General features: G+C 45.9%; 1 protein-coding gene across 1 annotated transcript in view; it reads right to left on the bottom strand.

Annotated features, from left to right (window-relative positions):
- Positions 1-14,739, bottom strand: part of LOC139411176 (ryanodine receptor 2-like) — a 338,127-nt gene that overhangs the window by 19,648 nt on the left and 303,740 nt on the right. The window contains exons 97-101 of the mRNA XM_071157129.1: positions 13,108-13,238; positions 12,363-12,405; positions 11,630-11,763; positions 6,349-6,409; positions 5,932-6,078 (exon numbers count right to left, since the gene is read on the bottom strand). Coding sequence (XP_071013230.1) covers positions 5,932-6,078; positions 6,349-6,409; positions 11,630-11,763; positions 12,363-12,405; positions 13,108-13,238 — 516 coding nt within the window. The remainder of the gene's footprint in view (positions 1-5,931; positions 6,079-6,348; positions 6,410-11,629; positions 11,764-12,362; positions 12,406-13,107; positions 13,239-14,739) is intronic.

The raw sequence follows: 14,739 nt of genomic DNA, 5'->3' as shown, positions 1-14,739 counted from the left end.
TTGGGAGGGGTATTAGACCATTCCTCCATACAGAAACACATTTGGAGGGGTATTAGACCATTCCTCCATACAGAAACACATTGGGAGGGGTATTAGACCATTCCTCTATACAGAAACACATTGGGAGGGGTATTAGACCATTCCTCCATACAGAAACACATTGGGAGGGGTATTAGACCATTCCTCTATACAGAAACACATTGGGAGGGGTATTAGACCATTCCTCCATACAGAAACACATTTGGAGGGGTATTAGACCATTCCTCCATACAGAAACACATTGGGAGGGGTATTAGACCATTCCTCCATACAGAAACACATTGGGAGGGGTATTAGACCATTCCTCCATACAGAAACACATTGGGAGGGGTATTAGACCATTCCTCTATACAGAAACACATTGGGAGGGGTATTAGACCATTCCTCTATACAGAAACACATTGGGAGGGGTATTAGACCATTCCTCTATACAGAAACACATTGGGAGGGGTATTAGACCATTCCTCCATACAGAAACACATTGGGAGGGGTATTAGACCATTCCTCTATACAGAAACACATTGGGAGGGGTATTAGACCATTCCTCTATACAGAAACACATTGGGAGGGGTATTAGACCATTCCTCTATACAGAAACACATTGGGAGGGGTATTAGACCATTCCTCCATACAGAAACACATTGGGAGGGGTATTAGACCATTCCTCCATACAGAAACACATTGGGAGGGGTATTAGACCATTCCTCTATACAGAAACACATTGGGAGGGGTATTAGACCATTCCTCTATACAGAAACACATTGGGAGGGGTATTAGACCATTCCTCCATACAGGAACACATTGGGAGGGGTATTAGACCATTCCTCCATACAGAAACACATTGGGAGGGGTATTAGACCATTCCTCTATACAGAAACACATTGGGAGGGGTATTAGACCATTCCTCTATACAGAAACACATTGGGAGGGGTATTAGACCATTCCTCTATACAGAAACACATTGGGAGGGTTATTAGACCATTCCTCCATACAGAAACACATTGGGAGAGGTATTAGACCATTCCTCCATACAGAAACACATTGCATTTATATCTGTAGGCATCCAACTAATGTCAACACCTGGATAATTAGCCTGTTTTAATGCTAACCTCCTTAATGGTAACGGTGAGAGGTTAGCCTGTTTTAATGCTAACCTCCTTAATGGTAACGGTGAGAGGTTAGCCTGTTTGAATGCTAACCTTCTGGTAACAGTGAGAGGTTAGCCTGTTTGAATGCTAACCTTCTGGTAACAGTGAGAGGTTAGCCTGTTTGAATGCTAACCTTCTGGTAACGGTGAGAGGTTAGCCTGTCTTGGTGCATGATATAAACTGCTAACCTTCTTAATGGTGACGGTGAGAGGTTAGCCTGTTTTAATGCTAACCTCCTTAATGGTAACGGTGAGAGGTTAGCCTGTTTTAATGCTAACCTCCTTAATGGTAACGGTGAGAAGTTAGCCTGTTTTAATGCTAACCTCCTTAATGGTAACAGTGGGAGGTTAGCCTGTTTTAATGCTAACCTTCTGGTAACAGTGAGAGGTTAGCCTGTTTGAATGCTAACCTTCTGGTAACGGTGAGAGGTTAGCCTGTCTTGGTGCATGATATAAACTGCTAACCTTCTTAATGGTGACGGTGAGAGGTTAGCCTGTTTTAATGCTAACCTCCTTAATGGTAACATTGAGAGGTTAGCCTGTCTTGTGAGTATTATTATTCACAATTCATTCAGGACTATCCGTAACCATGGTAGCGTAGCATCCACATTAATGTAGAAGTGTTCAGAAACACATTCTAATCTCATTTAGAATCAAAGTGACTCCAAAATGACACAATACATTAGCATTCATTTATATTGGGCACCACACCATCTGAACCAACCAAAACAAACTGCAGATGCATCCAAGTGAATTTGTTCAAATACTATTGGTTCCCTAAAATGTGGGACGATAAACAGCTGTCTCTGATTGGGAACCATATCAGGCCACCAATACACACACAAATCACCTAGACCTACGAAAAACCCCTAGACATACATAACCCACTAGACATACATAACCCCCTAGACAATACATAACCCCCTAGACATAGAAAAACCCCCTAGACATACATAACCCCCTAGACAATGCAAAAACTAGCGTACCCAAACTAGTCACACCCTGACCTAACCAAAATATAAAGAAAACAGAGATATCTAAGGTCAGGGCGTGACACACACCCTCAGAGTGTTGGAGTACGAAACAACAACCTACAGTAATATATTGTATCTTTAAACACTGTATGTATCTACAGTAATATATTGTATCTTTAAACACTGTACGTATCTACAGTAATATATTGTATCTTTAGACACTGTACGTATCTACAGTAATAGATTGTATCTTTAGACACTATGTATCTACAGTAATATATTGTATCTTTAGACACTATGTATCTACAGTAATATATTGTATATTTAGACACTGTACGTATCTACAGTAATATATTGTATCTTTAGACACTGTACGTATCTACAGTAATATATTGTATCTTTAGACACTGTACGTATCTACAGTAATATATTGTATCTTTAGACACTGTATGTATCTACAGTAATATATTGTATCTTTAGACACTATGTATCTACAGTAATATATTGTATCTTTAGACACTGTACGTATCTACAGTAATATATTGTATCTTTAGACACTGTATGTATCTACAGTAATATATTGTATCTTTAGACACTGTACGTATCTACAGTAATATATTGTATCTTTAAACACTGTATGTATCTACAGTAATATATTGTATCTTTAGACATTGTATGTATCTACAGTAATATATTGTATCTTTAGACACTATGTATCTACAGTAATATATTGTATCTTTAGACACTATGTATCTACAGTAATATATTGTATCTTTAAACACTATGTATCTACAGTAATATATTGTATCTTTAAACACTATGTATCTACAGTAATATATTGTATCTTTAGACATTGTATGTATCTACAGTAATATATTGTATCTTTAGACATTGTATGTATCTACAGTAATATATTGTATCTTTAGACACTATGTATCTACAGTAATATATTGTATCTTTAAACACTATGTATCTACAGTAATATATTGTATCTTTAAACACTATGTATCTACAGTAATATATTGTATCTTTAGACATTGTATGTATCTACAGTAATATATTGTATCTTTAGACATTGTATGTATCTACAGTAATATATTGTATCTTTAGACACTATGTATCTACAGTAATATATTGTATCTTTAGACACTGTACGTATCTACAGTAATATATTGTATCTTTAGACACTGTATGTATCTACAGTAATATATTGTATCTTTAGACACTATGTATCTACAGTAATATATTGTATCTTTAGACACTGTACGTATCTACAGTAATATATTGTATCTTTAGACACTGTATGTATCTACAGTAATATATTGTATCTTTAGACACTGTACGTATCTACAGTAATATATTGTATCTTTAAACACTGTATGTATCTACAGTAATATATTGTATCTTTAGACATTGTATGTATCTACAGTAATATATTGTATCTTTAGACACTATGTATCTACAGTAATATATTGTATCTTTAGACACTATGTATCTACAGTAATATATTGTATCTTTAAACACTATGTATCTACAGTAATATATTGTATCTTTAAACACTATGTATCTACAGTAATATATTGTATCTTTAGACATTGTATGTATCTACAGTAATATATTGTATCTTTAGACATTGTATGTATCTACAGTAATATATTGTATCTTTAGACACTATGTATCTACAGTAATATATTGTATCTTTAAACACTATGTATCTACAGTAATATATTGTATCTTTAAACACTATGTATCTACAGTAATATATTGTATCTTTAGACATTGTATGTATCTACAGTAATATATTGTATCTTTAGACATTGTATGTATCTACAGTAATATATTGTATCTTTAGACACTATGTATCTACAGTAATATATTGTATCTTTAAACACTATGTATCTACAGTAATATATTGTATCTTTAAACACTATGTATCTACAGTAATATATTGTATCTTTAGACATTGTATGTATCTACAGTAATATATTGTATCTTTAGACATTGTATGTATCTACAGTAATATATTGTATCTTTAGACACTATGTATCTACAGTAATATATTGTATCTTTAGATACTGTATGTATCTACAGTAATATATTGTATCTTTAGACACTGTATGTATCTACAGTAATATATTGTATCTTTAGACACTGTATGTATCTACAGTAATATATTGTATCTTTAGACATTGTATGTATCTACAGTAATATATTGTATCTTTAAACACTGTATGTATCTACAGTAATATATTGTATCTTTAAACACTATGTATCTACAGTAATATATTGTATCTTTAGACATTGTATGTATCTACAGTAATATATTGTATCTTTAGACATTGTATGTATCTACAGTAATATATTGTATCTTTAAACACTATGTATCTACAGTAATATATTGTATCTTTAAACACTGTATGTATCTACAGTAATATATTGTATCTTTAGACATTGTATGTATCTACAGTAATATATTGTATCTTTAAACACTGTATGTATCTACAGTAATATATTGTATCTTTAAACACTATGTATCTACAGTAATATATTGTATCTTTAGACATTGTATGTATCTACAGTAATATATTGTATCTTTAGACATTGTATGTATCTACAGTAATATATTGTATCTTTAGACATTGTATGTATCTACAGTAATATATTGTATCTTTAGACATTGTATGTATCTACAGTAATATATTGTATCTTTAAACACTGTATGTATCTACAGTAATATATTGTATCTTTAGACATTGTATGTATCTACAGTAATATATTGTATATTTAGACACTGTATGTACCTACAGTAATATATTGTATCTTTAGACATTGTATCTATCTACAGTAATATATTGTATCTTTAGACACTATGTATCTACAGTAATATATTGTATCTTTAGACACTGTACGTATCTACAGTAATATATTGTGAATTAGTTACAGTAACATATTGTATCTTTAGACACTGTATGTATCTACAGTAATATATTGTGAATGTACCTACAGTAACATATTGTATCTTTAGACAGTGATTTGTAGAATACTAAGTAAGCCCAGACACAGTGATATAGCCCAGACACAGTGATAAAGCCCAGACACAGTGATAAAGCCCAGGCACAGTGATACAGCCCAGACACAGTGATAAAGCCCAGACACAGTGATAAAGCCCAGACACAGTGATAAAGCCCAGACACAGTGATAAAGCCCAGACACAGTGATAAAGCCCAGACACAGTGATAAAGCCCAGACACAGTGATAAAGCCCAGACACAGTGATAAAGCCCAGAGCAGACACAGTGATAAAGCCCAGACACAGTGATAAAGCCCAGACACAGTGATAAAGCCCAGAGCAGACACAGTGATAAAGCCCAGACACAGTGATGAAGCCCAGACACAGTGATAAAGCCCAGACACAGTGATACAGCCCAGACACAGTGATGAAGCCCAGACACAGTGATAAAGCCCAGAGCAGACACAGTGATAAAGCCCAGACACAGTGATAAAGCCCAGACACAGTGATAAAGCCCAGACACAGTGATAAAGCACAGACACAGTGATACAGCCCAGACACAGTGATACAGCCCAGACACAGTGATACAGCCCAGACACAGTGATACAGCCCAGACACAGTGATACAGCCCAGACACAGTGATACAGCCCAGACACAGTGATAAAGCCCAGACACAGTGATACAGCCCAGACACAGTGATAAAGCCCAGACACAGTGATACAGCCCAGACACAGTGATAAAGCCCAGTGCAGACACCAGTACCTGTTTGCCGTTGTGCGTGACAGAAGACAGAATGGTGCGGAGGGTCTTGAAGCCCATGGCGATGTCCAGGAGATGAGCAGCGAAGAAGAAGTTGTTGTAGTGACCCAGGATGGACATGGTCATATACCAAGCTAGATACAGGAACGACTGCAGGGGTCAGGTAGAAGAAGAAGAAGAAGAAGAAGAAGAAGAAGAAGAAGAAGACAAAGAAGAAGAAGAAGACAAAAAAGAAGAAGAAGAAGAAGAAGAAGACGAAGAAGAAGACAAAGAAGAAGAAGAAGAAGAAGAAGAAGACAAAGAGGAAGAAGAAGATGAAGAGTTAGAAATAATGTCTGCTAAATGGAATATAAAATGTATTATTGTATATTAAATAAAAAGTTGAAGTTACTTAGCAGGATGAAATAAGTCTTTATTTACATTGTCTGTGAAGACGACTCCTAGTTTCCAGATCTGGTACTTGACATCAACAGAGTTTAATCTGTAACAGACCAGGGGAGACAAGAGAGAACACAACATCAATACGATTCATGTTGGGGTGTATTTGTCATCGATCAGGCCTCCTGCTGCCACCATCCTGTACAGTGATTGGTCATGTTGCCACCATCCTGTACAGTGATTGGTCATGTTGCCACCATCCTGTACAGTGATTGGTCATGTTGCCACCATCCTGTACAGTGATTGGTCATGCTGCCACCATCCTGTACAGTGATTGGTCATGCTGCCACCAGCCTGTACAGTGATTGGTCATGTTGCCACCATCCTGTACAGTGATTGGTAATGCTGCCACCATCCTGTACAGTGATTGGTCATGTTGCCACCATCCTGTACAGTGATTGGTCATGTTGCCACCATCTTCCAACTGAAACACTGAAAATATTAGGAGAACAGCTTTCAAAACACCTCTCACTATATTGGCTTCAGAGGAAGCTTCCTCCATATGAACAACAGAGACAGAGCAAGATGCACATTTAGAAAGTGGAACTAGATGTTTCGTTCTCTCTAACGTAGAGTACGCTCCCCCATCTATGAGCTTTAATGATCTAAGTTCAATGCGTGGGCTTTGAAGGGTCCAACAGGCACAGTCAGGGACATCCAGAACAAATTGTATTGGGTCACATACACATATTTAGCAGATGTTATTGCTGGTGTAGTAAAATCCCTTCACCCTCCATCCCTCCCCCTCCCCTGTCATTTCTCCCCCCCCACCACCAGCCCCCTACCTGACTCTGTCTCCCCACTCCCAGCCCCCTACCTGACTCTGTCTCCCCACTCCCAGCCCTCTACCTGACTCTGTCTCCCCACTCCCAGCCCCCTACCTGACTCTGTCTCCCCACCACCAGCCCCCTACCTGACTCTGTCTCCCCCACCACCACCAGCCCCCTACCTGACTCTGTCTCCCCACTCCCAGCCCCCTACCTGACTCTGTCTCCCCCATCACTCCCAGCCCCCTACCTGACTCTGTCTCCCCACCCCCAGACTCACACTGCGGCTAACGAGCTCTCCCCACCCCCAGACTCACACTGCGGCTAACGAGCTCTCACAACCCCCAGACTCACACTGCGGCTAACGAGCTGTCCCCACCCCCAGACTCACACTGCGGCTAACGAGCTCTCCCCACCCCCAGACTCACACACCGGCTAACGAGCTCTCCCCACCCCCAGACTCACACTGCGGCTAACGAGCTCTTCCCACCCCCAGACTCACACTGCAGCTAACGAGCTCTCCCCACCCCCAGACTCACACTGCGGCTAACGAGCTGTCCCCACCCCCAGACTCACACTGCGGCTAACGAGCTCTCCACACCCCAGACTCACACTGCGTCTAACGAGCTCTCCCCACCCCCAGACTCACACTGCGGCTAACGAGCTCTCCCCACCCCCAGACTCACACTGCGGCTAACGAGCTCTCCCCACCCCCAGACTCACACTGCGGCTAACGAGCTCTCCCCACCCCCAGACTCACACTGCGGCTAACGAGCTCTCCCCACCCCCAGACTCACACTGCGGCTAACGAGCTCTCCCCACCCCCAGACTCACACACCGGCTAACGAGCTCTCCCCACCCCCAGACTCACACTGCGGCTAACGAGCTCTTCCCACCCCCAGACTCACACTGCGGCTAACGAGCTCTCCCCACCCCCAGACTCACACTGCGGCTAACGAGCTCTCCCCATCCCCAGACTCACACTGCGGCTAACGAGCTCTCCCCACCCCCAGACTCACACTGCGGCTAACGAGCTCTCCCCACCCCCAGACTCACACTGCGGCTAACGAGCTCTTCCTACCCCCAGACTCACACTGCGGCTAACGAGCTCTCCCCACCCCCAGACTCACACACCGGCTAACGAGCTCTCCCCACCCCCAGACTCACACTGCGGCTAACGAGCTCTCCCCACCCCCAGACTCACACTGCAGCTAACGAGCTCTCCCCACCTCCAGACTCACACTGCGGCTAACGAGCTGTCCCCACCCCCAGACTCACACTGCGGCTAACGAGCTCTCCCCACCCCAGACTCACACTGCGGCTAACGAGCTGTCCCCACCCCCAGACTCACACTGCGGCTAACGAGCTCTCCCCACCCCCAGACTCACACACCGGCTAACGAGCTCTCCCCACCCCCAGACTCACACACCGGCTAACGAGCTCTCCCCACCCCCAGACTCACACTGCGGCTAACGAGCTCTCCCCACCCCCAGACTCACACTGCAGCTAACGAGCTCTCCCCACCTCCAGACTCACACTGCGGCTAACGAGCTGTCCCCACCCCCAGACTCACACTGCGGCTAACGAGCTCTCACAACCCCCAGACTCACACTGCGGCTAACGAGCTGTCCCCACCCCCAGACTCACACTGCGGCTAACGAGCTCTCCCCACCCCCAGACTCACACACCGGCTAACGAGCTCTCCCCACCCCCAGACTCACACTGCGGCTAACGAGCTCTTCCCACCCCCAGACTCACACTGCAACTAACGAGCTCTCCCCACCCCCAGACTCACACTGCGGCTAACGAGCTGTCCCCACCCCCAGACTCACACTGCGGCTAACGAGCTCTCCACACCCCAGACTCACACTGCGTCTAACGAGCTCTCCCCACCCCCAGACTCACACTGCGGCTAACGAGCTCTCCCCACCCCCAGACTCACACTGCGGCTAACGAGCTCTCCCCACCCCCAGACTCACACTGCGGCTAACGAGCTCTCTCCACCCCCAGACTCACACTGCGGCTAACGAGCTCTCCCCACCCCCAGACTCACACTGCGGCTAACGAGCTCTCCCCACCCCCAGACTCACACACCGGCTAACGAGCTCTCCCCACCCCCAGACTCACACTGCGGCTAACGAGCTCTTCCCACCCCCAGACTCACACTGCGGCTAACGAGCTCTCCCCACCCCCAGACTCACACTGCGGCTAACGAGCTCTCCCCATCCCCAGACTCACACTGCGGCTAACGAGCTCTCCCCACCCCCAGACTCACACTGCGGCTAACGAGCTCTCCCCACCCCCAGACTCACACTGCGGCTAACGAGCTCTTCCTACCCCCAGACTCACACTGCGGCTAACGAGCTCTCCCCACCCCCAGACTCACACACCGGCTAACGAGCTCTCCCCACCCCCAGACTCACACTGCGGCTAACGAGCTCTCCCCACCCCCAGACTCACACTGCAGCTAACGAGCTCTCCCCACCTCCAGACTCACACTGCGGCTAACGAGCTGTCCCCACCCCCAGACTCACACTGCGGCTAACGAGCTCTCCCCACCCCAGACTCACACACCGGCTAACGAGCTCTCCCCACCCCCAGACTCACACTGCGGCTAACGAGCTCTCCCCACCCCAGACTCACACACCGGCTAACGAGCTCTCCCCACCCCCAGACTCACACTGCGGCTAACGAGCTCTTCCCACCCCCAGACTCACACTGCAGCTAACGAGCTCTCCCCACCCCCAGACTCACACTGCGGCTAACGAGCTGTCCCCACCCCCAGACTCACACTGCGGCTAACGAGCTCTCCCCACCCCAGACTCACACTGCGTCTAACGAGCTCTCCCCACCCCCAGACTCACACTGCGGCTAACGAGCTCTCCCCACCCCCAGACTCACACTGCGGCTAACGAGCTCTAACCCACCCCCAGACTCAAACTGCGGCTAACGAGCTCTCCCCACCCCCAGACTCACACTGCGGCTAACGAGCTCTCCCCACCCCCAGACTCACACTGCGGCTAACGAGCTCTCCCCACCCCCAGACTCACACTGCGGCTAACGAGCTCTCCCCACCCCCAGACTCACACTGCGTCTAACGAGCTCTCCCCACCCCCAGACTCACACTGCGGCTAACGAGCTCTCCCCACCCCCAGACTCACACTGCGGCTAACGAGCTCTCCCCACCCCCAGACTCACACTGTGGCTAACGAGCTCTCCCCACCCCCAGACTCTCAATGCGGCTAACGAGCTCTCCCCACCCCCAGACTCACACTGCGGCTACCCTCAGAATCTCACTGCGGCTAACGAGCTCTCCCCACCCCAGACTCACACTGCGGCTAACGAGCTCTCCTCACCCCCAGACTCACACTGCGGCTAACGAGCTCTCCCCACCCCCAGACTCTCACTGCGGCTAACGAGCTCTCCCCACCCCCAGACTCACACTGCGGCTACCCCCAGACTCTCACTGCGGCTAACGAGCTCTCCCCACCCCCAGACTCACACTGCGGCTAACGAGCTCTCCCCACGCCCAGACTCACACTGCGGCTAACGAGCTCTCCCCACCCCCAGACTCACACTGCGGCTACCCCCAGACTCTCACTGCGGCTAACGAGCTCTCCCCACCCCCAGACTCACACTGCAGCTAACGAGCTCTCCCCATCCCCAGACTCACACTGCGGCTAACGAGCTCTCCCCACCCCCAGACTCACACTGCGTCTAACGAGCTCTCCCCACCCCCAGACTCACACTGCAGCTAACGAGCTCTCCCCACCCCCAGACTCACACTGCGGCTAACGAGCTGTCCCCACCCCCAGACTCACACTGCGGCTAACGAGCTCTCCCCACCCCCAGACTCACACTGCGGCTAACGAGCTCTCCCTACCCCCAGACTCACACTGCGGCTAACGAGCTCTCCTCACCCCCAGACTCACACTGCGGCTAACGAGCTCTCCCCACCCCCAGACTCTCACTGCGGCTAACGAGCTCTCCCCACCCCCAGACTCACACTGCGGCTACCCCCAGACTCTCACTGCGGCTAACGAGCTCTCCCCACCCCCAGACTCACACTGCGGCTAACGAGCTCTCCCCACCCCCAGACTCTCACTGCGGCTAACGATCTCTCCCCACCCCCAGACTCACACTGCGGCTACCCTCAGACTCTCACTGCGGCTAACGAGCTCTCCCCACCCCCAGACTCACACTGCAGCTAACGAGCTCTCCCCATCCCCAGACTCACACTGCGGCTAACGAGCCCTCCCCACCCCCAGACTCACACTGCGTCTAACGAGCTCTCCCCACCCCCAGACTCACACTGCGTCTAACGAGCTCTCCCCACCCCCAGACTCACACTGCAGCTAACGAGCTCTCCCCACCCCCAGACTCACACTGCGGCTAACGAGCTGTCCCCACCCCCAGACTCACACTGCGGCTAACGAGCTCTCCCCACCCCCAGACTCACACTGCGGCTAACGAGCTCTCCCCACCCCCAGACTCACACTGCGGCTAACGAGCTGTCTTTCTTGGGTTTCTTCTTCTCGTGGGCGTCACTGAAGTCCAGAGCAGCCTTGTCCATACCCAGCAGCTCACTGATGCGGTCATGGCCGTAGAACTCTCCATACTTATCCATCACCTGCAGGGGAACCATACAGCTTTACTTCTAATATATTCTAAACAGCTTCTAAACAGGTTCTAAACAGCTTCTAAACAGCTTCTAAACAGCTTCTAAACAGGTTCTAAACAGCTTCTAAACAGCTTCTAAACAGCTTCTAAACGGGTTCTAAATATGTTGTAAACAGGTTCTAAACAGGTTCTAAATATGTTGTAAACAGGTTCTAAACAGGTTCTAAATGTGTTGTAAACTGTTTCTAAATAGGTTCTAAACTTGTTCTCAACATTTTGTAAACTGGTTCTAAATTGGTTCTAAACTGGTCTAAATTGCTTCTAAACTGGTTCTAACCCGGTTCTAAATATGTGGTAAACTGGTTCTAAACCAGTTCTAAACTGGTTCTAAATATGTTGTAAACTGGTTCTAAATATGTTGTAAACTGGTTCTAAACAGGTTCTAAACAGGTTCTAAATATGTTGTAAACTGGTTCTAAACAGGTTCTAAAGTGGTTCTAAACAGGTTATACACTGGTTCTAAATATGTTTTAAACTGGTTCTAAACAGGTCACTGATGTAAAGATAAATTAATATATATCACTTCAGTGAATATGAATTCAGACCTACCTTCCTCTTCACAAACTTATCCCAGTAGTTGTTAGGAAACGATCTGAAAATCAAAACCAAAGTATATTACATTACTAATCCACATCCTCCAAACAATAACGATTATCCACATGCTCAGTCTATACAGAGTACATTACATTACTAATCCACATCCTCCAAACAATAACGATTATCCACATACTCAGTCTATACAGAGTACATTACATTACTAATCAACATCCTCCAAACAATAACGATTATCCACATGCTCAGTCTATACAGAGTACATTACATTACTAATCCACATCCTCCAAACAATAACTATTATCCACATGCTCAGTCTATACAGAGTATATTACATTACTAATCAACATCCTCCAAACAATAACTATTATCCACATGGTCAGTCGATACAGAGTACATTATCCACCGATGGAATGGATTAACGAAAATGGTTTGCCATATTCATTAATTTCTCTATATCATTAATATGCGATCCATAGGGTTGCAGAGTCAAAGCACCTCCACTGCGAGACGAGCGTGATCGTTAGGTTTGACATTTAAACATTTAGAGGACAATTAGCCCAGCCTGTGGCCTCTGTGGACCCGGACGCTGCTGTAATAGCTGACTGGGTCCCAAACGGCACCCTATACCCTACACAGAGCATAGCTGGTCTACAGTAGTGCACTAGGTAGGGTATCTGGTGCCATTAGGGAGGATGTGATAATGAACGAAGCCGTAACTGAGCAGTGACAGTGGACGTACCCAGTGTTAATCACTAGTCTGTCCCACTGGCCTTTAATGTCATCCTCCGACGGCTGCTCTGTGATGTAGAGACCATCAAACTCCAGCCTCCTCGCCACCTCCTTCTCACGCTTGAAAATCACCAACGGGACCTGGTGGGGAAACAGGCATGGAGGAAGGATTGATCAGAGAGGTGGAGAACTCCACCTTGAGGCAGTAGTAGCCCACCTTGAGGCAGTAGTAACCTACATTGAGGCAGTAGGAGCCTACCTTGAGGCAGCAGTAACATCAGCATCCTACCTTGAAGCAGTAGTAACAGCAGTATCCTACCTTGAGGCAGTAGTAACCTACCTTGAGGCAGTAGTAACATCAGTATCCTACCTTGAGACAGTAGGAGCTTACCTTGAGGCAGTAGTAACATCAGTATTCTACCTTGAGGCAGTAGGAGCCTACCTTGAGGCAGTAGTAACATCAGTATTCTACCTTGAGGCAGTAGGAGCCTACCTTGAGGCAGTAGTAACATCAGTATTCTACCTTGAGGCAGTAGCAGCCTACCTTGAGGCAGTAGTAACATCAGTATTCTACCTTGAGGCAGTAGGAGCCTACATTGAGGCAGTAGGAGCCTACCTTGAGGCAGTAGTAACCTACCTTGAGCCAGTAGTAACCTACCTTGAGGCAGTAGTAACCTACCTTGAGGCAGTAGTAACAGCAGCATCCTACCTTGAGGCAGTAGTAACAGCAGCATTCTACCTTGAGGCAGTAGTAACCTACCTTGAGCCAGTAGTAACCTACCTTGAGGCAGTAGTAACCTACCTTGAGGCAGTAGTAACAGCAGCATCCTACCTTGAGGCAGTAGTAACAGCAGCATCCTACCTTGAGACAGTAGTAACAGCAGTATCCTACCTTAAGGCAGTAGTAACAGCAGTATCCTACCTTGAGAGAGTAGTAACAGCAGTATCCTACCTTAAGGCAGTAGTAACAGCAGTATCCTACCTTAAGGCAGTAGTAACAGCAGTATCCTACCTTAAGGCAGTAGTAACAACAGCATCCTACCTTGAGACAGTAGTAACAGCAGTATCCTACCTTGAGGCAGTAGTAACAGCAGCATCCTACCTTAAGGCAGTAGTAACAGCAGCATCCTACCTTGAGCCAGTAGTAACAGCAGCATCCTACCTTAAGGCAGTAGTAACAGCAGTATCCTACCTTAAGGCAGTAGTAACAGTAGTATCCTATCTTAAGGCAGTAGTAGCAGCAGTATCCTACCTTACGGCAGTAGTAACAGCAGTATCCTACCTTAAGACAGATGTAACAGCAGTATCCTACCTTAAGGCAGTAGTAACAGCAGTATCCTACCTTGAGCCAGTAGTAACAGCAGTATCCTATCTTAACGCAGTAGTAACAGTAGTATCCTATCTTAAGTCAGTAGTAGCAGCAGTATCCTACCTTAAGGCAGTAGTTACCTACCTTAAGGCAGTAGTAGCAGCAGTATCCTACCTTAAGGCAGTAGTAACAGCAGTATCCTACCTTAAGGCAGTAGTAACAGCAGTATTCTACCTTGAGGCAGTAGTAACAGCAGCATCCTACCTTGAGACAGTAGTAACAGCAGTATCCTACCTTGAGGCAGTAGTAACAGCAGTATCCTACCTTAAGGCA

This window comes from Oncorhynchus clarkii, chromosome 1 (genome assembly GCF_045791955.1).
Source record: "Oncorhynchus clarkii lewisi isolate Uvic-CL-2024 chromosome 1, UVic_Ocla_1.0, whole genome shotgun sequence".
NCBI lineage: Eukaryota > Metazoa > Chordata > Actinopteri > Salmoniformes > Salmonidae > Oncorhynchus > Oncorhynchus clarkii.
The sequence above is the reverse complement of the archived record's forward strand: the minus strand, read 5'-3'. Positions and strand labels throughout refer to the sequence as shown.